Below are 25,190 nucleotides of genomic sequence, written 5' to 3' on the forward strand. Positions count from 1 at the left end.
TTTGTCCAAAAGGCATCCATTTTTTGGATGACCGCGGTAATAATTTAAATAGCAGTCAATCACAGAACCATCATTTATGTTAAAATACTTGTAAGTAAAGTACTGATTGAAACTAATCTTGTGTAAAATTCAAAAAATGCAGCGACTCAAATTTATTTTGGTACAAACAGGGGAAAATTAGTTTTACTGGGAATCATATACAGTGGATTATCTGTTTTGATACCTTTTCCATACTTTCATAGTGTTGATTGAAAATAACTCGCTTGTTTTGGTTCATGATTTCACGTAATGAGAACACTGAGTTCCAATAACTCGGCTTAAAAAATAGCAATGCTTAATTAATTAGCTCAATGCCATCACATTTGCCACAAATCATTTTTGAAAACCAAAAATTCTATGCAGTTTTGTTGTTTTGCCTTTTCAGTCATAGCTACTCAGCCACTTATATCAACTGCCTTTATTTGTGTCTCCTTTTCATTGCATCTGCCAAGGTTGAAAAAGAATAAAAATGTTTTGACCAAGTATTTTCAGGGAGAATCTGCCACTCACCCGTTGTAGCTAATAGAGTAGAGTAGTCACACGCCACGCGGGTATTACGTTCAATCAGAGTGGATCTAGTTTATTATGCGTTCGCATTAGGTGTTCCAAAATATTCTGAAATGCAGTCGGATTTCACGCATCGTCTAACACCAACAGTTGTGGTCACGCTAAAGTTACGCTAGAAACGGCGGACTGAAAATGTCCATACCATTGAATAAAATAAATTGAATCGAATGATGCTTTAAAAGATATTTAAAACATCTCCTTTATATCAAGATATGGGACTTTTTCTTGTATCGGGATGCCAGGTTCTACTAGATGACCTTAAATGAGATCTAAACTATCACCGTGATTGATTTTCTTATCCGACATTTGGACTGCGTAAGACCTGGGAATAGAGGACATTTGGTTTCCCAACCATTGTTTAATGCTAATTCTTTTTTTCTCTCCATCTTCTACAAAGTTAACACATTCATAATCCACAATTTGGAATGTGGGAACACATTTCCTCAGTACAAATAAGACAAAATCAAGTCATTCTTGTTTTTTTTCTTCTGCTGGCCTTATAATCGGTCATCAGCCACAAAATAGATCCTAATCTAGGCGGAGTGCATGATTCTATGGAGCAGACGGACGGACGAATGAACAGATGGACGGACTCAAGCCGTAGGAGTAATTTCTACGCTATAGAAGACGCAATTGTAATCGTCTTTGTCCTTCACGATTTTTACTTAATGGAGTATGACGACTGCTTCCTTCCTTTCTCCATTTCTCGGATCGGTTAAGAACATTGACTCACTTGGGCGCGTGATGACTATAATCAGATTTCACCTCCATTCTCCCTTGGTACAAATGTGACAAACGAAGGGGAACGTCTTTAATAGCTTTGCCAGGCACCCCGGTAACACCCCTCCGTATCCCGGCTACGCCCTGTGTTAGTATCAACGCATTATCCACTGTCAATGGCACAATGCAGGCATTGTCATCAATCATCCCGACCTGCATCGCAAATCACGTGTTGCCATGCAGAATGTTATACGTAACATGGTCAGCAAGAGGGAAATGGAAAGTGCCAATGGTGCTGACGTTAATCCATGACATTTAGTCATTATTTTAATGATGACGGTTATCCATTTCATTCATAAAGGGCTTTCAGCCAAAGTACTGTTCAGATAAGAAAAACACAGTCTCATGCGTGTGGGCTTGTTAAAAGAAGTTTGTAAGTAAAACAGAAGCAATATTGATTAAAATGCAACAAAATCATATGCGATGGTAAACCAATATGTATTTAGTTTTTCTTCAAAAGGCTTTCTTTTGTTGTGATTCCACAAAGTTGGTGCTCAAACAGAAAAAGGCCTGTTAGCGTCTTATCGACTTTTGGGTAAATTAGATCACCGATTCCCTATAAGCACAGATTCCATCTGGGAACATAAGTATTCCTTCAGATATACTAGCGTTGAACCATTTTCAATCTTATCAATTAAAAGCAGTACCTTAATCTCTTCTCTAACCTGAACTGAGAGCTAGTATTGGGATGTCAATAGACTGGAGTTATATAGTCATGACTCACACAGTTAAAACCCAAGCTTCCACATTTTGGAGTACCTTGAAAAGTGTGTAAATGTTAAATAGCATTGCAATGATTACTGCCGTCCAGTTCGCTCAGGTTCAATGAAACGGATGTCTATCGTTGACAGAAGCTAATGAGTTGATAATGAATTAGATTCCCAATGGAAATAATTTGACAGTCAGCTGTCATGCCCTGACATATAGTAATCGTGCTTGGACGCACAAAGACGCTGTTTCCCTGATCACGTTCCATATCAAATTTGACTAAATACTAGATGTATTCACTATATCGTCATCGCCAGATATGAGGCAAAAGACACCCTGTGCACTCGAAATGCTACATGATGAAATTCTTCCCCAAGAAGGCTGAAGAAAAGGTCACAAATGCAATTACTGTGGTCGCAGTCTCGGGCCCTGATCATGACACCCCACGAAGGACCAAAAAATTCCTTTTCCTGTCATGTAACCCTTGTTTTTTTTTGTTTTTTTATCTTCCACCCCTAATTGTGAGTCATCCCTCATCCGCTCTCGAATAAATCTCCCAGCGCCCGCCATTCTTTTGTGCTATCGTGGTGGCGTCGCCTAGTAAAAAATAAAAACTTCATCATGGAGCACCGTGATGAACGACTTCCATAAAATGCGGCCGTCGGTTTGGAAGGTGGCGCGAGCTACAATGTCTCAGAGAGGTCGACCTCACTGCGTCGTTGTGATGATGGAAAAGCAGGTGTAATACTGTAAACAAGAATTATAAATAGGGTTTAGTGAGGGTCCCTATTCTCAGTTAAGGCTATTAGGATTTATGATAACATATTTCAACAGGCGTTTGTAGTACTTTCAGTCTCCCTTTTTACATTCAATCCTTCTTTCTATCCTCATGTCTTTTCATTGGTCCTTCCTTCCTTCATTCTTCCTTCCTTGCAGCTGTACTATTATCCGCACTATAAGGTGCACCGTAAATAAAATTAAATCTTTAAATTTGTTTCATATATAAGGCGCACTGCATTATGAGACACAGTGGTAGTTGTAGTCGAAATAGCAGGGGTTTGTGTATACATACATCCACTAGATGGAGCTGTAGTAGTTGTAATGATTAGAAGTTGTCTGATACATCAACTAGATGGAGCTGTGCTAAAGAGAATTTTCATATAATTAGCCAATATTGGTTAATATATATATATGGTGCACCTGATTATAAGGCGCACTGCCAGCTTTTTAGTATTTTAGTTGCACCTTATAGTGCGGAAAATACGGTATTTCTTTGCATAACATTCCCTATACATAAAATTTCCTGTTTTTCTTCATATTTTTGTGTGTAATGTAAGACACTATGTAAATTAGCATTAGTATGAGCGCACATATTTGTTTGTGCATGAAGTGAGGTTTGATTGTACTAGCTAGTACGGCACTGTGAATGCAACGCGAGCGACAATTGTGTGTGTTATGGGTAATTTAACGAGTGAATAGAAATGTTTTTGTAACGTTTAATTTTTATGCCAAAAGAGCTTTGCTCCACAGTGAATCATTCCTTCTGTAAATCTCCCATTGTGGTCTCTCTGCATAACAGCTTATTGATTGGAGCAAACAATATGTTAAAATTTAGTTGTTTCACCAGACTGGAAAAGGCAAAATGAGGAAAATAAATCTGGACTTGTGTTCCATGTGGATATTTGCATAATTTTTCATTTCTGTAGAGCACCGTGGGGATTGGAATTTCAGCATTTTAATTAGATTGATTTAGACATGATATGATTTTCATTTTTGACATTGCCTAAGTGCTCTATTGCTTCTGAGAAATTGCATGGATTAGCGATGCGAATGCAACATCTGTAACGGGTAATCGCTGATTCTCAAGAGGTTTATATTTACTTCTAACAATAGCTCTAAAAGCCTTTTTAAACTGTATTCCACAGATCTTTGTTCATTTTTCTCCTAGGAAGAAAAGCATTGTGACACTACTTTGAGCATCCTTAAAACAATATTTTGTTTCTAGTGATCACTAAAGTCTCCAATATTTGTAAAACAAACGCAGCAGTTGAATTTTCTTGTCTTTTTGTGAGGTCTTCACACAGTTTGAAATAGGCATAGACCTTTTCTTGGCATATGAATCATTTTGGCAGGCAATTTCATGAGCCATCTGCAAATCTTCACCTTAATTTTGAAACATTTTTCATCCTGGGATTTCATCTCCTTTATTTAAGGCAAAATCAAAACTTCAACATTAGTATTTTTCACTGTGCTTTGCATCACTATTGTGTCAGATGTCTGGGTGAGCCTGAGAGCTCATTATCTTCCTCCTTTTTTATATTTTGACGTCTTCACTGGAGGGAATATCTGACAAATAGAAAGAAGCGATGGGTGAAGATATTCAGTGGACGGCGCAGTTTTTCCTTAGCGTCTTTCATCATCCTGTCGCCTTGTGGGGATGATGACTCTTTTCTTTCCAGAGCCTCTTTGACTTTCGGCCTTGACCCGCACGCCAAACATCGTCACGCTTGACAAATGCAGCCTTGGTTGGCATTATTCACCTTTAAATACATTTTGAACACCAAAATGGAGGTTATAAAAAGCCTGGTCAATTTTGATTGAATCAATTTGACTATAGAGCAGGGGTGTCAGACTCGGGTTGGTTCGCGGGCCGCGTTAACGTCAACTCGTTTTCATGTGGGCCGGACTATTTTAGATAAACTTAGATAGACTTTTTATAAATGGATTAAATAAACTGGATCAAAAGTCCTGAATATTCAGTTTTTTTATAGATCTAAAACAATGTTTATTTTAGCTATTTTATATATATTTTTAGATTTTACAAAATGATTTTTGAACTAAAAACGCATGAAAAAAATGGATTAAAAAATTACAATCATTGATTTAAAAGGGAGAAAATCAGGAAATTTAATGTACATCTATACTTTTCATTTTAATTTGATCCTAAAACAAAGTCGGCACTCATGATTTACTTTCCCGGGCCACACAAAATGATGCGGCGGGCCAGATTTGGCCCCCGGGCCGCCACTTTGACACATGAAGCTGCATATCAGCTTCAGTGCCGTTAGCCCATGCATTCTCTTTGGCAGTCAATGGTAATCCCCAATCTTCCCAGTCTAAATCGAATGGATGTCTATCGCCATCAGCAACAGTTTCTAAGTACTTTTGAAGAGAACATGCAAGCCCCTTAAATTGTCAATCCGGATATCTAATTTTGTGTTTCTACCTTTAAAAACTGCTGTCCAACAAAAATGTCCGCTCGAATGTTTGGTATTGACCGACCAGTATGATTGGGTACTTTTGGTCAACGCTCCGATTGGAATGAAATAGTCCTTTTAAACCAAAATGCTTCACATCTGGGTTATCTCCTACTGATTGAGCTTTTGGCCATTTTGTCTATCCACCTGTTGATTACAGACATTTTTCACTGGCAATATCAAAATAGTTGGATGCACTGCTTTTGCTGAATGGGCGTAACCCCCCACTCGGTTCCAAATCACATTCCTGCCGATTCTCACCATTTTCAGATCTGTTGTAAGCAACTCAATCGAAATGACCCATGTCAATATCCAGACAACATATCTTTTTGTTGTTGTCCTTTTTTTAAACTCCAAGTAGAAGCTTGCAGAGTTTATTGATTGCAATTCACGGGAAGATTTCATGCGAATTAAAAATGAAAGTCTGTGTGCATCTGGGATACAATGCGGCTCCTTGACCATAACTAGATCAATACTGCAAATGCATTGAGAGATCTCAAACTATGTTGACAGGAAAAATGCGAGGTTTGCTTCTGTTAGCTTCACTGACATTAGTATGCATGTAGCACCATAGCGGAGCGTCGACATACTGATGCATGTAAACATATTCTTTTGTCTCTGAACTAATTAAAAGCAGTTGCTGGATTATCTATGTTTTCAAAGCAGATGGGCCTTCGTTAGGCTAATGAGGTGGGTGGAGCCAGCTGGCAGAGCCGCTGACAGGCACGATAAAACAGTTTGACACCACATAAACAACTTTTTCTACAATGCGTTCTAGTATCCTTTTGTCTAAGTTTTGTGTTCCGGAAGTCCCACTTGACCTTTTTTTTAATTGAATTGAATTTTATTGTTATTATGCAAGTATAATGAGATTTAAAGCTTTCACCACATCGTGCACAAATAACGACAACAAAGAGACAAATAAATAAGACATTTTTATTTGGGTGATGCTGTTGTCCCACACAATTTTGCATATTTCTGTGGATTTGTGTCAGCTTACTGTCAGGTTTTAAGTGATTGAAATGCGGCATTTACTATATTCACTTTTATAAGCCTCTCAACGTTGTCATATGTGGAAAGAGTAACAAGTCAGTCACTAGTTAGCCGTAATTCCTCTTTACTGTAGCCATGTTTCCTCCAACGAGTACATTTTGTTACATGAGCTAAAAAAATTAATGCATCATCTTAATTACAGTGGACACCTTTGTTTTTACCCCAAGCCAAAGAGAAAATGAGTTGCTTTAATTAGTGAAAAGCAGTGCAGAGAACAGAGCCACATTGTTTTACTGCTTGATTAAGACATTATATTTTGTGGTCTATTGGAATTGGGGTTCAGATAGTATTGACTTATTTCTTTATGCGGTCACCAATGCATCCATAAAACCGTCATATTTTTTAATGCTTTAGATAAATCGTCTGCTACCTAATACAACGCTGAACATACAAACTCAAATACAAAGCATGATGGATTGATTTCACTTTAAAAAAATACTAGTTTCGCTATAGTAGAAAACTATCATAAACATGTAGCTGAACAGTACAGAAAATCTCATGTTTTGAGCGCATATGGCCAAAATGGTCTAAAAATGGTCCTACTTTTAAACATGAGCGAATACAAATAAAAAAATCTGGAATTCATTTATTTTTCGTAGCGCTTATCCTCACTAGGATCACAGGGGTGCTGTGGTGTACAAAGAAAACCGAAACCATTGCGTGTCTTCCTTCACTTTACCACAAACGGTCATAAAGACTTCCTCAATTAAACAGTATATGCTCACTGCATTTGATTGCATTCAGAGTTTGACTGACCAATGCCTTGCCTTTATTTCCACCAGGTGTTCACCCGGTACGGCAAGTGTTACATGTTCAATGCGGCCGAAGAGGGAAAGTCTCTGCGTACCACGATGAAAGGCGGCACGGGCAATGGGCTGGAGATCATGTTGGACATCCAGCAAGATGAATACCTACCGGTGTGGGGCGACACAGGTGGGTCTTGCTTTGGAACAATAGTCTATGAAAAGTAAACAGGTTTTTGCATGGATGAGAAACTTGCCTCTTCTTCTGAGCCTCGGGGGCTGAGGTTGTTTTTCCATTCTCGCCATTTAGACGTATATATAATTAATGCGGTGGTGACTCACAGGGCTACGAATGGGAACATGGTAGATATGGTCTTATTTTATAGATATTAAAGTACCTTACATGCACTGTTGAAACATCTTTTTACACAATTCTACATAAAAAAAAATGATTTTGAGGTTTTTATTGGAGTTTGATGTAAAATGATCAAAGGCCAGCGTGATGAAGATCTTATAAAACTGCTGGGGACCAGGTTTGATCAGTATATATGACCAAAATAAAACAAAATAACAGGTAGATAGATGAATAAATACAGAACATTTATTTTCCAGTTCGATTTTATGGACACAATTAAATGGTAAATATGCAGACCTGAAAATGAAATGAAAGTATCATGCGTCTAGGAAGTATAACATCCTGGTGTCAGTGACTCAAAAAGCAATAATTGCTATAGAAACATAAAACACAAGTATTTGGAATTTATATCCCTAGTAAAGCCTAAATACTCACATTTTCGATTAGAAATAGCATCATAAATCCAGCCCCACACTAAAATGTACTGTAATTGTACCATTACAATACGTTGTTACCACTTTACAAGTGCTAAGTTAACTACCATTTTTTTATTGTTTTCGGGCAAGCTGCTGGTGATTAACGATATTTTCATACATTTTAATAGTTAAATCAATGTCAACCTTTTGGATTTCAGTTGTGATGTACTCCCTTTTAAATTCAACACAGATGGATAAAAACAGCTACAATATTGGACAGATATCGTTAATGGGGATGAAAGAGTTTAAGATGATTTGAATTATGAGGTTTTGAGTAAGGACCGTGGTCAGGGAATGAAATCAGGTTGTATCTCAGAACACCACGGGCACCTAATAATATTATTTCTACCTCAAGTGCTGGACCTGAAGTCTCTTATTGGTTTTGGACTTCACATGTCACGCGTTGAGGAACATTTTGATTGCTGGGGAAAAATAAACGACTCGCCGGAGTTTCTGTTGCCTGGAGACTGGACGTTATTTAAAGACCTGCTGCCTGTTGTTTTGATTCCCTTTTCTATAAAGCTGCCTGGAAGTTGTTCAAACTCCTGTCCAGCAAACAAGATCATCATTAATCAATAGTTTTAGAAGACGACAAACTGGTACTAACCCCAGTTTGAATCCCTCCTTAACGCCCAAACACAGAATTGAATTGATTCTTAAATCCATACTTAGAAAACATAAGCCTAATATGGATTTTTTTGAAACCATAGTATTAATTTGAGACTAGAACCTTTGCTTGAAACCTTAACTCAGAATTGGTGTTGCACGGATACGATACTAGAATCGGAAGGGGCCCCGATACGGCACCCTTCCCAAGATGGCTCCCATTTACAATCAGCACTTTAACAGACAGCCCTTGTTGCGTGACCGGACGTTTGGTTGCCGGACGTTTGGTTGCTGGACGTTTGGTTGCCGGACGTTTGGTCGCCGGACGTTTGGTCGCCGGACGTTTGGTCGCCGGATGTTTGGTCACCGGACGTTTGGTTACTCGGACATTTGGTCGCCGGACGTTTGGTCACCGGACGTTTGGTCGCCGGACGTTTGGTCGCCCGGACGTTTGGTCGCCAGACGTTTGGTCGCCCGGGTGAATTTAATTTTGAGTGCTGGTTTCAACAGTAGATATTTAGATATTAAACTCTCTCATGAATATAATTTTGAGAGCTGGTTTCAACAGTAAACTGTCATGTTGTAAAACGTACGGCGACCAAACGTCCGGGCGACCAAACGTCTGGCGACCAAACGTCTGGCGACCAAACGTCCGGCGACCAAACGTCCGGGTGACCAAACGTCCGGCGACCAAACGTCCGGCGACCAAATGTCCGAGTACCCCTTGTTGTACTCCCCTGAATTTTGACTGATTGTCAATGCTGCCAAAAAGAAGTGGTAAAAGGAAAATAAGTGTGTGTTTGTTTGTGTTTTATGGCTGTCATATTTTCAATGTATGGGCCGATACTTTAAATGCCGGATAAATGTTAAATGGTAATACCGGTCATAATTTAAAGTTTCATCAACACTGATATTAACATGAGCAACAACATCACAGGAAGTTTTGTCAAAGCTATCATTTTGGCACTGCTTATGTTTGTTTCCCTGCGTGACAAAGAGCCACAAAAACGCTTAATACCAGACGGTTGTCAAAACATGTAATCGTTACAGATTGGATCATATTTTGTAATCCCATCTAATCGTTGGGATTTTCCAGTAAAGCAATTACTCCATGCTAACCCTCATCAATTTTTAGTCTCCCTGTCAAGCTCAGAACACCAACAGAAATAATTAATAAGCAAACAAATGAGGGCCGTGTTGCATCGTTAATGACTGCCATTTCTTTGTCCCGCAGAGGAGATCTTTAAAAAAAAAACAAAGCCAGGCAAACCATCACGGGCCTTTAAAAGCAGCAGGTGGCTACGAACAAATGATGACAGTCATCAGAGCCGATTAAAAGACATTAACAATAATGACAAATCATTTTCTTGTTACCAATGGTTTAAAAACCTAGCATTTGTCTTCCTTTATTTTTTAAATGAAATGAATACAAAATTATACCTAATGAAAACTAGCCCTCACCTAGGCAACCTGACACCTACCTTCAAATTCCAACTTAAAATGACACTTTATCTTGGAACCCAAAGGCAGATTTGAGAAATCTGCTTGAAACTTTAACCCTGCCTTCAAACCACTACTTGATTTCCCCAAAATACTCATTTGTATCCCCGCCTTTAGCCACAAACCTTTATCTCCGACTTCAAATAACTTTTACTTGAAACCCTAATCCAACTTTGAGCTTCATATTTGAAATCCTACCTTAAAATCTTTGACTTTCAAGTCAATCTAAATGGAATCTCACCATCTCCCATCCGATCTGAACATTGCACAAAACATCAATACCCACGTGCTTGTTGTTTTCTGACTTTTACAATCATGGCGTCCTCCCCAAAGCTTTTCTTTTGAGTCTTTTTTCATGCACTACGCACCGGTGCATTATCATCAAGGACAGCTAATTTGCATGGGTAGGCGTTAATGTGCCAAGAAGGCAAAGGGCCGTAAGCAAGAACACAAACAAGGTGAGTTTTAAAACGATGAGAACACTTGATAAATGACTAAACCAATTCATTTACAATGGTGTGTGTGTGTGTGTGTTTCAATCTAGCATTGCTGCAGCCAACAGACAAAAATACATCTCAAAAAATTTGAAAGGTTGTCAAAACACTCAAGTACCCTCAGAACAAATTGTTACTTAGCTTTACACAATATGCCATTATCTTTGAAACGTCACTTTGAAACTCTTGACTTGGAAAAAAATATATAGTAGTTTGCCCATGAAAAAAAAACAATTCTGTTGACTCTTTCATGCACGAATTATTTTTTTTCATGAATTGCATTAAATTTAAATAGGATGGGGGTCTCAGATTTGTGAACTTGGGACCTATTGTGGCCCACAACACAATAATTTGCGGCCCCCATTTGACATCGACTTGTAGTATTAGTGTTCCCTGCACATATCTTGCCATGGGCAATAAAAACATTAATTCCTTTATTGATTCATTTTTCATACCGTTTGGTGGTGCTGGAGCCTATCCCATCCAACTATAGGCAGTCGGCATCTGACAGACATCCTGTTAATAATAATAATGAACTTATTCATTCTCTTTAATGATTCCAAAATAAATGAACCAAAGCGTAAAGTTTCCAATATCAGTTTCTCTCTTTTACCAATACCAAAAAACATATTCTGGTAGTGAATGAGTTAAGTTAATGATCATTTTTGTAGTGAGCACTGTCCCTAAAAAAGGGTTAAAAAATTGAGTTACTCAGTAGTTTTTCTGTATCAGACCTAATCTTTTTTTTTTTTTTTTTTTACCGCTAAATCAACCCTAGAGTCCTATCGATTCTGCTCCATTGCACAAAGCCTGAGAGATTTCAATTTTAACAATGCTCAATTTCATCTCAAGACTTTATGTGATTCTTCTTTCTCTGTCAATCCAAGAGGCCGAGAGAGGGTCATCAGATATCATACTCGTGCTTTTTCATTTCAGTTATTACCCCCCAAAATTTGTCTTCTTCCCCGCTGGCCACCGTAGACACAGGAGTGTATTCCATCCGAGCTGTCGCTATGGCAATGTCATCAGATTTGATGGATTATAGTTAATGGATGAATGAGAGGCGTCTTAATTGAATGCCTACTCTGAAGAGGAGTGTGTTAATGGTGGGATGTTGTTGATTTTTAAATCTTATTCATTCACTTGCTGGCTTTTTAACCATAATCATTATTTTGTGAAAGCACATTTGTTCAAGGTCTGCCCCAAAGTCCTTCACAGACAGCAGGTTGGAAACATTCCTAAATGATAAAGCGATTTTTTTTCTTTTGAAGCGCTAAGCACACATCAATTCTTTTGTAGAAATCAGCTCAAAAGACTCATCACTGCCTTTTATCTAAAGGTGTATTTACACCTGTTCTATTAGTTCGCTTTGTGTGAGAAAGCAACTGCAAAGGGGTTCGGCACAAAGCTAAAATCATACACCTATTTGCACGTAACAGGATTCCGTAGTCACGGGCATTATGGGAAATATTGTTTCTTTAGTAGTACGTCAGCTAACATGAGTCACTACTGCTACTACTACTACTACTACTACTACTACTACTACTACTACTACTACTACTACTACTACTACTACTATTACTATGACTACTACTACTACTACTACTACTACTACTACTACTACTACTACTATTACTACGACTACTACTACTACTACTATTACTACTATTACTACGACTACTACTACTACTATTACTACGACTACTACTACAACTAGGACTACTAATACAACTACTACTACTACAACTAGGACTACTAATACGACTACTACTACTATTACTACGACTACTACTACAACTAGGACTACTAATACGACTACTACTACTACTATTACTACGACTACTACTACAACTAGGACTTCTAATACAACTACTACTACGACTATTACTACTATGACTACTACTATTACGCCTACTACTATTACTACGACTACTACTAGTACCACTAGTACACTTTCGGCTTATCCCGTTAGAGCTTGCCACAGAAAATTATCCTTGGCCATTGAGAAAAATGAAATGTCATTTTCCGTTTGAGCCTCGCCATTAATCTTAAATTCTCCTATTGTTCAGTTCAAATGAATGGGACACCTCTATTAGTGATGAACATTTTTGTTTGTAATTTTAGTTTTTCAGAGCTACATGATTTGATGTACATAGTCATTAATGACAAGAGAGGCGTAATGTTACATTGTCTGAACATGTAACTTAGTGTACACTGTTTGTGTTCATTTAGACATTGATTTATGGGTTAACAGAACCAGAGTACCAGATTCAGAATAAATATAAATGCTAGGATTGACATTAAATCAGGAAGCAGTAAACAATAGAAATATTGTTCTCGTCTGAGACATTTTCCAAAGCAGTTCCCATCTTTTATTATTTCCATCCTTACCTTACATTAAATGAAATCCGGCGTGAACACTTTAATACCATACTAAATTTCATCAAGCAAACAACTTAACTACAAAACTGTATTATATAAAATACAACCACAAAACCACAAGAGAAAAAACAAGAAACAACTAATTTAGGAAGAAATCTATAACTCCAGACACTAGTTTGCAAAATGCTGCTAGGCATGCTAGAAAGTGCAGCTTCAACTCAAAATCTAAAATTAGATCGTCTATCAACTGATTGTGAATAAAATACATTCTGTATCCCTTGCAGAGGAAACGGCTTTCGAAGCGGGGGTCCGAGTCCAGATCCACAGCCAGGCCGAGCCCCCCTTTGTGCACGAGCTGGGCTTCGGCGTTGCCCCTGGCTTTCAAACCTTCGTGGCAACGCAGGAACAGAGGGTGAGTCCACAATATTACAATATTATTAAATTAGCGTTTTCTGCATTTTTCAGTACTTCTTTAAATGTACTTCTTTCATAATGCTCCTTCCACCGCTATTTTGAAAGCCTAACCCATTTTAATCGAATTCAGGCTTGAAATGCTTAGCTTAGATTTAAATCCCAAGCTTTAAACTCTGATTCTAACTTAATGGCATCTTTTGAAACCTTTGCCTCAACCAAAAATTGCCACCCTACCATTTGCTTTAACTGTAACTCAAACTTTAAACCCTCATTTGAACACAGTGTTTTTTTTTTGCAATTTTCTGCATTGTCAGACTATTGAAGCAATTTTTTCCTATTTTTAAACAACCAAACAAAGTCATTGAGCACAATAGTCTACCCTTCTATCTAACAACTGTCTGCCCAGGTATGACTTTGTGTCATTTCCTACCATATTTTGTCACAAACCTGATGGCTTCGCTCTGACCTTGTCTGAACACTGCGATGGTATTCCTAGTGGGGGGTGACAATTCAATTTGACCTCCACCTTTATGTCGGAAATAAAGCCTTCCACTTTTGAAGTTATCAAAATGCCTTCCGGAATCTAAGCGGTGTAAGAAACTCTTTTTATTTCATCTCGGACGCTGGAATTTTTTGGCCCGACAAAAATATATGTTTCCGCCTTGGTTTGTGTCATACAAAAAGTATTATCTTCGCATCTTAGCGTGGACTAGCCTTCAGGGTGAGTGTCTTTGCTTATCTGTCAGCCCACTTTCCTGGCTGGCAAACTCAAGACGAAGCTCATGCATGAAAGCGAGCGCGCACTTTGAGATGGGGGTGCAGAGGAGGCAGTACATTTAAATTTAGATCCCCTCATTAATGAAAACATGGGACAAATGTTATCAACTTGTCAGCCAGAAACTCTCTACTTCTCCTGAAACACTTGCACACTTTATAAACATTATTTGAGGGAAACAGATGTGCGATAGCTCTTGTAGAAAATTGTATACTGAATTGCCTTTAAGTATAAATAATTATGTTAAATTACAAATATACAATGTTAAACACCAAGTGATATAAAAACATGAGATATGATCAAAATATAACAATTACAATTGTCCCGAACCGTGACCGGACGTTTCGTCGAAAGACGTTTGGTCCCCGGACGTTTGGTCTCCGGACGTTTGGTCGACCGGACATTTGGTAGAACGGACGTTTGGTAGAACAGACGTTTGGTCGACCGGACGTTTGGTCGAACGGACGTTTGGTCGAACGGACGTTTGGTCGAACGGACGTTTGGTCGAACGGACGTTTGGTCGAACGGACGTTTGGTAGAACGGACGTTTGGTAGAACGGACGTTTGGTAGAACGGACGTTTGGTAGAACGGACGTTTGGTAGAACGGACGTTTGGTCGCCGGGTTCGCTCGCAGTCAAATTATGACAGAGTTTACTGTTGATATTTTGATTTTAGATATTAAACTCACTCTCTTTCTCTCTCATGATTATAATTTTGAGAGCTGGTTTCAACAGTAACAACTCGGCGACCAAACGTCTGTTCTACCAAACGTCCGTTCTACCAAACGTCCGTTCTACCAAACGTCCGGTCGACCAAACGTCCGGTCGACCAAACGTCCGGTCGACCAAACGTCCGGTCGACCAAACGTCCGGTCGACCAAACGTCCGGTCGACCAAACGTCCGGTCGACCAAACGTCCGGTCGACGAAAGTCTGAGTACCGTCACAAAGACGTCATGAGATTCTCATCAGTTTTTTTTTTATATGTTATTAAATTGTGATGTGTAAATGTTGGAAGTTTGTAGTTGGCTTTGGGTGTTATCAAAACAGTAAAAATACCCTTGAAGGTCTTGGAGCTCCTCAGCAGGAATAGAGGGGTCGATTTGCGGGTAAATGTCATTGATATTCCCCTGGGAGTTGTTGGGTATTTGTCGCTGGCAATTAGAATTAGAATTAATTAGCTCGCTTTGTCAATCACTATTGGGGTCAATTTACAGGTTATAGCCACACCTATTGGTGGTCTTGTCCGTCTATCTTATTAGGTGTCAAGAATCAGTGTCAATGTGTCAATCTCGAGCCAGGGACCAATCACGTGCCTTGTATTCGTGCTGCATATAAATCAGGGCTAAGCAACGCCTTATAGAAAGAGTTACTTGATTTCGAATAATGCGACTATAATTTGATCCACATTTCTGTGATAACAAATTGCCCCGAATTTAATCGTGTTAATTATTTCTCACAATAATTAGGAAACTGAAAAAGGAATAATGTGGAAGCCATGGTTTTAAAACGCATTTTCGAATGATCTCATCCACAACCAGTGGCGCTTCTGTGAAAGGTCTAGAAATTTGGCACACCAAAACTGAAAGCCATAATTTTCCTGGGGTGAGGCCAAGGGAGGGGGGACGGTGTCCGCAATGGCGTTTGGAAGGTGAACAGGAACAGCTTGTCTGGCTGTACATTTGGAATGAGAGAATGTAATGCAAAAGTCATTCTACTGCAATCTAATGTGAGACGAGCTAGTGGAGTGGGCTCCAAATTTATAGGCGACATTCAATACACTATTCCTAGAAAATCACAATGTCTCATCGCCAGTGAGTTATTTAGGCAGGCGGGTTAAATAGAGTGGGTGACCCCTAACACACCATGAAATGCAAATGTGAGATCATCCTGCTTATTTTTGTGTCTCCAAAATGGGAAAGAGGCTCTTGTAGCTGCCGTGTAAATCTAGCCCTCAAAGGCCTTCAAAATCCAACTAAAGTCTTTCCATTTCACATCGCCTTCACTTTTATTGAGTTGTACCTGCGCTGCGAGGCGCGAGTGCGTGATGTTAAAACAAAACAGCCTTTCCCAACAATTTGCCGAGTGAACTGTAAAGCTGCCTCGAGAATAGACCCCCTCACTCCCCCCCCGCTTCAGCACCCGAGTGAAATATTGATGAAGACAACGGCGAGCGCCGCCTAGGCTTTCGCTGCTTATTAGATGGACCGCGATGGGCTCACGTGCCGTGACACCGAATTAATCAAATGGCGAATTAGCCACAATCCACTTTAATTGGGCCCAAAGAGAAGATTAGTTTAGCAGCGGCAGTGATGGAAAGGTTAAACATTGCCGAGTCGCACCTTTCACAGAAGCGTTTAATCGCATCGGAGATGTCAGCACTGTTTTTTTTGGCAGCCAGGGATATAAACAAGCAGCCACAATGTCAAAATGTCAGCTTTTAGAGCAACGGTCGGGAACCTTTTTGACAGAAAGAGCCATAAAGAATTCATATTTTTAGTGCCATTCCTTACAAGCCATACTCAGAATTTAAAATAAAAAATGAGTGAATTTTTTTGTCATTAAATAACTAAATACAAATTAATCCGTTCCTCACACTCTTAAAAAACACCTAAAATAGGATATCACAAAGGAAAAACATGTTTTTAATTGTTCTAATTCACCACCTACACTCACAAAGTAACCAATACCTATCTAGTGGTTATGATCTGCAATAAAATGGGGCATTATTATATACATTACTGTATGGAAGTCTTACTTTCGAGACAGACGGTAGCGACTCATGGCGTAGAGGAGTGAGACTTGATGGTAACACATTCGTTTCGCTACACTACGTAAGATAACAGAAACTTTAAATGAACTTAGATTATTATACACACAGACCTAAAAATAAATTTGAATCTTACGTTGTCGAGCCAGCTCCGTCACGCGTACACCGCTCATGTTTTTCTATTATTTTATGCTTAATTACGATTGTCATCATACTCTTTTGCTTCTCACTACCCTTCAATACACCAGCTTGCTTTGGACCCATTGTTTTTTCACTTACTTCTGCACTGATTAACACAAAAAACACATAAAAAATGCAAACTGTATGGCCGGTGCTCGTAGATATCTTTATGCGACGGAGATCTGGCGAGAAAGATAGAGCGATGCTGTTCTCATAAGCAGTCTCACCTGACGGCCTCAACGGGAACCGTTTCGTATACTCGTATCTCAAATTTGTCTCGTATCTCGGGGCAACAATTTGCTCTGAATTTTTCGCATATCTCAAATTTCTCGTATCTCGAATTTCTCGTATCTCGAATTTCTCGTATCTCGAATTTCTCGTATCTCGAATTTCTCGTATCTCGAATTTCTCGTATCTCGAATTTCTCGTATCTCGAATTTCTCGTATCTCGAATTTCTCGTATCTCGAATTTCTCGTATCTCGAATTTCTCGTATCTCAAATTTCTCGTACCTCAAATTTCTCGTATCTCAAATTTCTCGTACCTCAAATTTCTCGTATCTCAAATTTCTCGTACCTCAAATTTCTCGTATCTCAAATTTCCCGTATCTCAAAGTATTACTGTATATTATTTTGGATCAAGACATTCCCTCCACTCACGTCGTTTTGAAGCTACACCATTTACATTTAGTAGAACGGCTATCACATTTAACAAAACAGTATTATATCAAGTGAAAGTGGAAGTCAACGACTGTGTCGCTTCGGTGAATGCACACTACGTTATGGAACGGCAGCATGTCGTTGTCAAATTGTTTTTGCAATAATACAGTAAAGAAGTCATAAGTGTCAAGTTATGTCTTGCTGTTTTGGTCAGCAGCAGTTAACGTGTTCATAGTCATACAGTATAATTTAAAAAATGGCGAGTTGTGAAAGCTTCGGGGATGTCTGCATTCATTTTTTCGGCTGGCTGCCTTCTTATCATCTGTCACAGCCTCGCACAGCAATCGGCAACATTCCGCACACTTGGCTGCTTTTGATGTTGAGCGGTGAAACGGCTTCCTATTCGGCCGTGCTGATGACACAGAGTGGGCGCGTTTTAGCAAGCAATGTCCCACTTTCACCTGGCACCGTCCCATCTCGCCTCATACAGAACGATGTAGCCGTTGCTCCCTCGTGCGAGACTCATTTCCGAGACAACTGGAGTAATCAAGGGGAAAGATGCTATGTTGCTTGACCCCAGTTGGTGTTTTTTTTATCAGACTGCAGCATGTTGGGGCGTTGCCCTCTTTGTGAAATGATTTTTTCCAAGTGTCTCTTCAACCGTGGAATCGTTTTGTGCTGCTAACGATCAGTGTTTCCGATGAAGTACAAAAAGCACAGTGTTGAGTGCAACACATGATTACATTCTGAACAGCACTTATGTCTTCCGTGAATGATAAATATTCATTCATTTTCCAGACCGCTTATCCTCACAAGGGTCGCAGGGGTTGTTGGAGCCTATCCCAACTGACTATGGGCACCAGGCTAGGGACACTCTAAATTGGTCGCAGGGCACAAGGAGACCGACTGATAACCATACACGCTCACACTCGTACCTAGGGGCAATTTAGAGTGTTTAACCATCTGACCTTGCATAATTTTTTCGGAGGTGGGAGGAAACCAAAGTACCCGGGGAAAACCTGCAAACTCTGCACAGTGAGGACCGTCCTGGAATCGAACTTTTGACTCCAGAAATGTGAGGTCAAAGCGTTTACCGCTCATCCACAGGGCCGCCAATGATAAATTGACCTCCTTTATATCTTGTCTTTGTCGTGTACTTTTTATTTATTTACACGCCTCAGACAAACAGGATTATTTTATGACCTGACTCCACAGTCTTGTGTGGCCGTGTTTATTTTACGAGGATCTATCTGCTCTTCTTTTGGCTTCCAGTTTTGTATTATCCTAAGTGCAGCATCCCTGTAACATTGGATCTTTATGATTATACTCCTAATAATATTTTGACTGTCTGACTCTGATGTAGACTCCCCCACAACAATGAGTGTCTATAGTTTCCAGGGAGCAGTAAAAAAACAAAGAAATAAAAAAAAATCACAATCTTTATTCATAAATTTTAATCCAGCATACAGCACTATTCAATATTAAATTTTCACTATGACATGCGTGCAAATTTTATTCTTATTTATATTTTAGGGACATCCTTGTCATTCGACGGTAGTAAAAATACCTCATATCAGAAATATGAAATATAATGTCTACCACTTGGGGTTATGTATTTTTAACTGTTGCGAGATATTTTTCCAGCATCATTAATTCTCCTGTGGATGAGTGCATTTTATCTCTAAGGCAGTTTTGGTGAATTCCATGTTGTGCAACCGTCCCGTGATCTGAGGGTCAGCTGTATATAATAATCATTTTTATCTTCCTCTTCCCTTGCAGCTCACCTTTCTGCCTCCCCCATGGGGTGAGTGTGAATCTAAGGCTCTAGATTCAGGCTTCTTTCAAGTGTACAGCGTGACCGCCTGTAGGATCGACTGTGAGACACGCTACATTGTGGAAAACTGCAACTGCAGGATGGTGTACATGCCTGGTAGGCCCCGGCAAAATGGAATGCTGTACACAATCAAAGGGTCGTGTTTTGACTCGATCTGGTTCTCCTGACAGGGGATGCCTCCTACTGCACCCCTGAGCAGTACAAAGACTGCGCTGAGCCTGCTCTGGGTGAGTCACATGATCACATCATGCTACCTTTATTTATTTATACGTATTTTTTTGCACTGTTACCATAAAATCTGAAAAAAAAGAACATTGCAGACTGACATTGGACCTTATACTGGCATCGAATATTTTTAACCGAACCAAAGCAGGCATTCTTTTACAATGCTTCTTAGTTAAGTCCTTACATTGACTTGTCAAATGGTCAAATCAATCAAGTAGTTTACTGAAAGCAGTACTTATGCCAAATTTCTGAGATCTTTGTAATGAAGTCCCTAATTTTGAGTTTTTATAGGCAAGGAATCAGTTATATTTTTTCAGTAGAAGAAACACGATGAGCTTGTTCCTTGGGTTTACTTTTGTTTTTCATTTAAATTGTGGTCAGAGTCTCTATCGATCCTGTGAGAGATTAGTCCATTTTTAATCTGCAGACTTCATTTTAATTGGTTTCGCTGTTTACATCTTGTTCAGAGTCATTAGGTCAGCGGTGACCAATTGGAGGCAGGCTAGTGGTGATCCCTAGTTGCGGTTAGGTAATGCTAAATAATCATATTCAGCGACCATCGCTACGGGCTGATTTAAAAAGTCTGTTTGACACTTGAAAAATTAATTTACTCATGGATTAATTAGTTTTTCTTTCATTTCAAAAAAGCTGTTTTGTCAGCTGTTTGTACCTGTAAGTAATTTCTTTTTTTCCGCCCCCTGTTTTCAGCATGACATTCTTTTGACATATTGTTGGCTAAAAAGCCTATTGGGAAATTTGAAAAATAATTATAAATTGTCCAAGCAATAATGGAAGCATTTATAACGCTTTCGGATCAACTGGCGTTTAACCTTATTCCTTTGAGAACAGAGGCGTGTATTTTTACCACTGCCTAAATTAACTGGATAAAATAACAATAAAACAAAGGAAAACTCTTCACTATTTGGGGTGCCAGGTAAACAAATAAATGCAGTCTCCCTGAGTGCAAAACTTCAAGCCACAAAAGTCCAGAGTGAACTACAGAATTATACGGAGGCTTGTCTTCCCTTGTAATTGGGCCCAGGTTGTGATGCCTGGATCACAACATGCAAATCAGGCCCAGTCAAAGCCAATTTGTCAGAAAAAAACTTAGTTTTTTTCGCTCCTTTGAATAATATTTTTTCCAAAAAGATGGCACCTGGCTCCAAGTTGTCAGAAGAGAAAACGCTTTGTACGACTGATTAGCATTTCTGCTTTAGACCTGAAAGTTTTAGAGGAAACTTTGATGGCTTTTCACGCAGAGAAGTTTTCATTATTTCCGCCAAACTGAGGAACCGATATGACAGAATTTTTAAATGAGCGTTAAATTTCCAATTATTACACCAGTCGAGTCTCAGCGTGTCAATCATGACTGAGCCAGTCTTTAGGAATGATGCTTGTTGTAAAGCTTGGTGGGTAGTTTGTGTTTGTCGTTTGATTAGTAGACGTGGTTGTTTTTATTTTTAGCTAAAAAAAGAATACTCTGATTTTGGTCGGTGAGATTTGTATGATTGGTTGGTTAGGTTTTTGAAAAATAGGTGAGTAAAAATATGTTCGTTCTGTTTAATAGTCTATCTAGGCACTGTTTACTTGGACACAGACAACATATATTATCTATAATCCTTATAAAGCATGATTTATGGGTGTGTGAGGGTGTGTGTGTGTGTGTATGTTAAGATTCTCTCGCTACATTTGTCCAAACCGTGCAACGTAGAGTTAAAAAAAATTATAATTGAATTTCTTCACTTTCTCTAAGTGTGTAAACTCAATCTTTTATTTGTTAAAGACCCATTTTTCAAAATAGATTTTTTTTAATAGCGCAACAATTGTCTTTTGGTTCTAAACAAGCAGGTGGAACCGGCGAAGCTAGGCCCCCTTGCTTGTAATCATTAAAAGCCTCACTAATTGATAAGCATCAAATCCAAAACAGCAAATGAGTTCAAAGAAAAATCACTCTGAAAAGAGAATGTCATCTGTAAAGACTGGCAGTGAGATCCCATCTTTTTCTATGCCCTCCACCATCACCTATCACCTTCATCATCAGCTAAGCTGTCTGCAGCCGAGAGCAGCAGCTGCATGTGTCGCACGCCGTGCAACGTGACACGCTACAACAAGGAGCTGTCCATGGTCAAGATCCCCAGCAAGACCTCGGCACGCTACCTGCAGAAAAAGTTCAACAAGTCGGAGAAATACATCTCGTACGCCTGCCGCCATGTTTTGCCCATGACAAAAACGTCGTCATCGATCTTGCAACCTTTTTTCTGTTCTTCACAGAGACAACATTCTGGTGTTGGATGTATTTTTCGAGGCTCTTAATTATGAGACCATCGAGCAGAAGAAAGCCTACGAGGTGGCAGGCCTGCTAGGTAATAGAGATTGCAGACGTTTTAACGAGATTAGGCTATCAAACATCTTGTAAGAGTAATGGAATTGTCTCGAATTTTAAAGCCATGACTTACATACTCATTGTAATGTGGTGCCACATTTTATCCCGTCAAGGTGACATCGGTGGGCAGATGGGGCTCTTTATCGGGGCCAGCATCCTCACCATTCTGGAGCTCTTTGACTATGCTTACGAGGTCAGTCACACAATCTCACTTTAATAAAAACTTCCATGATTTGATAACTTTTCTAAACTTTTGGTTTTTAGGTGGTACGCGACAGACTTCTTTACCTCCTTAGTCGAGAGGATGAGGAGGAAGGTCGCAGAGGAGATGTGGTAAGTGGGCTTTGATTTCATGAACATTATTTTTATTCATCATTTTTTGTTAGTTGTGACATGGCGCATCATTGCCTCTCAATTTTATATATTGTAATATTTGCTCTTTTTTCTATTGCAAAAATGTTTTGCAAATTCTTTATTTTGATGCTTTAGGTTTTCTGACATAAAAACAGCCACAATATTGTTTTTTAAAATCATATTGAACACATTTCTTGTTCAATTTGAATAATTACCTTGCTTAGAGGATTACACATTTTGAAATAATATAATATTATAATTATTTTTTTGCTGTTCACTCATATATATATATATATATATATATATATACATTTATATATACATATGTTTTCAAAAGCGAAATAATATTATTTAAATTATTTGAAACAAAACACTACTAATGTTAGTTTTCTTTATTTCAATTAGTATATTTTTTAAAAGGCTTAAATAATGGCGTAATTTCATTTTGACTTTATATTGAAATAAAACAGTGTGTAGTTTCATTTATTGCATTCTGTCCTTTTATAATTTAATACATTTTTGGGTCCCGTTATCATTTTTTTTGCATGTTTTATTTAAATGACATGCAGCGTAATTTATTTTGTGTGTTTATTTGTTTTAATTCCTAAAATATCATTAGGTACTGATTTAAGTACTCAAATCATATATTCTTGTATTTTAAAAAAACAAAAAAAAACAAAAAACAAAAAAAAAGGAAAGAAATATTGCCTGGGGTTCTTTTTGTAGACTTCTTGCGATCCGGTGGCCAACCACTCGGAGTCCATCAGCCACAGCGTGGCCGTCCCCCTGCAGGCCACTTTGGAGGAGATCGCCTGCTGAGGCCCCCTCGCCCACCGGCCCTTACCGTCCGGCCATTGTCAGGACAGTCAATCACGAGGCGGTAAAAACTCAATTAAGCCTCAGCAGTGCCTGGTCGGGGTCTGAGTATGTCGGGACACGTTTCAATAGCAACTGTTGACAGCTCAATGAACACATGACGGTGACTCCAAACCACCGAAACGCATGTGTCACTCATAACGTGTCCATGTGATGAATGTACAGCTTCAGCTCCGGATTCCCATTTCAGCTTTAAATGGGGTGACCAATCACTCCTTTTTGTGGGACAACCCAGACCAATATTTTAGGGGACACTTTGAATGAGTCCGCTCAAGACACCAACGGCGCACTCGCATCAGACTATCCCAAGTGTGCTAAAACATCCTCATGGATGATTTTTTTGCTTGTTTTTATTGTGCAATCATTGACGAGAGGAGGGATTGCATTCACCACATGACATGTACGTTGCGTGTTCGCATGTAGCCGAGCCTTTTGGAGATCTTTTTCGCCTGTGAATTATTTATATTTCCTCTCTTGATTGCTACTGTGCAAGGCAGCGATGACTTGCAAGTGAAGCGTCACATTCTAAGCATACTTGGTGTGCGAATGTGCCTGAGTGTGGAGTCAACTATTCTCATTTTCTTTTCATACTGCCAATTTTTATGCTGCACAATGAGAAATGTCATTAATACCTGATGAGGTGCCACTTGACAAAGTGTCAAGTGAGCTTAAGACGAATTCCTATTGTCAGTGCGCTCATTTGAGAAGATGTCATTCTCCAGCTGTGATGGACGACACTCAAGGTGGACAGTGAATTTGCGGCAGGTCGTGTAAAAATCGTTTTATGGTGATGTCATTAACCAAAAAATCCCTGACAAATATTCATTATCTGTTCCAAAAGGTCATTTGTTAGCCTGAGTGCTTTTTTATTTATTTTATTTTTTTATTTTTTGTAATGATGATGTATATATATGTGATTTTGTTTCTTTTTAAAAAAAATCTCATTCCCTTTAAGTAATAGTAACAACTCTGGGAATGTTGAGGAGAAATAGAGGAAACAAGTGAGCTTTTATTGAGACTGCCTTCTTTAGTTACTTTACTTTGGGGATTTTGAGAGGTTGTTGGCTTAATCTCATTTGTTTTCAAAGGTGGAAAAAAAGAGAAATGATTCAACAGGAGCTCAGCTGTAGTGTTAAAGAATTCCAATCGTATCTGTCCGCGGCTGGCAAAATGGCAGCGTGTCATCACAACAAAGTGACGAAACGATAACGTACAACGGTTGTTACAAAATGTAATCCTAGACATCTCAAATTTGTACTTTTCCACTTGGCAGGTCAGGGTTACGAATAGGATTAGCTATAGAACACGTGCCGTTTCCAGACGTGCCCCCTTTTTGCTAGCCGCAGACCTTCTCAAGAATTCTGCTTTTTGCTACGTTGCATTACTACATTTAGGGGCTTCATAGTCAAAGGCTTCATTTTAGGACATGGCAGCACTTCATCTGGAATATTTTTGTCATGTTGGTGACCCCCCCAAGCTCTCCCCCTCCCATTGCCAACATCCCAGCATGGTCTCCCTGCCATCTCACTCGGAATTAATTCAAAACTGCACTTTTCAATTCAATTCCCCATCTCGTCCGTTGCACTTCAAAGCCCCCCCGTCTTCGTGTTCCGTCTCGTGTCGCCCATCAACACCTCCTTGGAACTCCTAGCTATTCGTGTGTGATTTCAGTGTGGAACCATTAAATGACACTTTTTGCAATACGTGTCTCTTATTTTCTCCATTTTTTGTTGATCGAGGTTTGCTCCCAAATAAGTTTGTG

The 25,190-nt window shown here is 39.1% G+C and overlaps 1 protein-coding gene across 4 annotated transcripts in view; it reads left to right on the forward strand.

Annotated features, from left to right (window-relative positions):
• The window catches only part of asic2 (acid-sensing (proton-gated) ion channel 2), a 162,236-nt gene that overhangs the window by 87,004 nt on the left and 50,042 nt on the right, over positions 1-25,190 (forward strand). For 2 of the 4 annotated variants that reach the window (XM_077619171.1, XM_077619170.1), the window contains 9 exons: positions 7,187-7,337; positions 13,245-13,372; positions 19,536-19,686; positions 19,761-19,817; positions 21,857-22,010; positions 22,087-22,178; positions 22,312-22,391; positions 22,463-22,531; positions 23,279-25,129. In XM_077619171.1, the coding sequence (XP_077475297.1) occupies positions 7,187-7,337; positions 13,245-13,372; positions 19,536-19,686; positions 19,761-19,817; positions 21,857-22,010; positions 22,087-22,178; positions 22,312-22,391; positions 22,463-22,531; positions 23,279-23,371 (975 nt within the window). In that variant the 3' untranslated portion in view covers positions 23,372-25,129. Of the gene's footprint in view, positions 1-7,186; positions 7,338-13,244; positions 13,373-19,535; positions 19,687-19,760; positions 19,818-21,856; positions 22,011-22,086; positions 22,179-22,311; positions 22,392-22,462; positions 22,532-23,278; positions 25,130-25,190 lie in introns of those variants that run through there. The other 2 variants (XR_013304912.1, XR_013304913.1) reach the window with 1 other exon arrangement.

The sequence above is a fragment of the Stigmatopora argus genome, chromosome 14 (genome assembly GCF_051989625.1).
Source record: "Stigmatopora argus isolate UIUO_Sarg chromosome 14, RoL_Sarg_1.0, whole genome shotgun sequence".
In the NCBI taxonomy this organism is placed as follows: domain Eukaryota; kingdom Metazoa; phylum Chordata; class Actinopteri; order Syngnathiformes; family Syngnathidae; genus Stigmatopora; species Stigmatopora argus.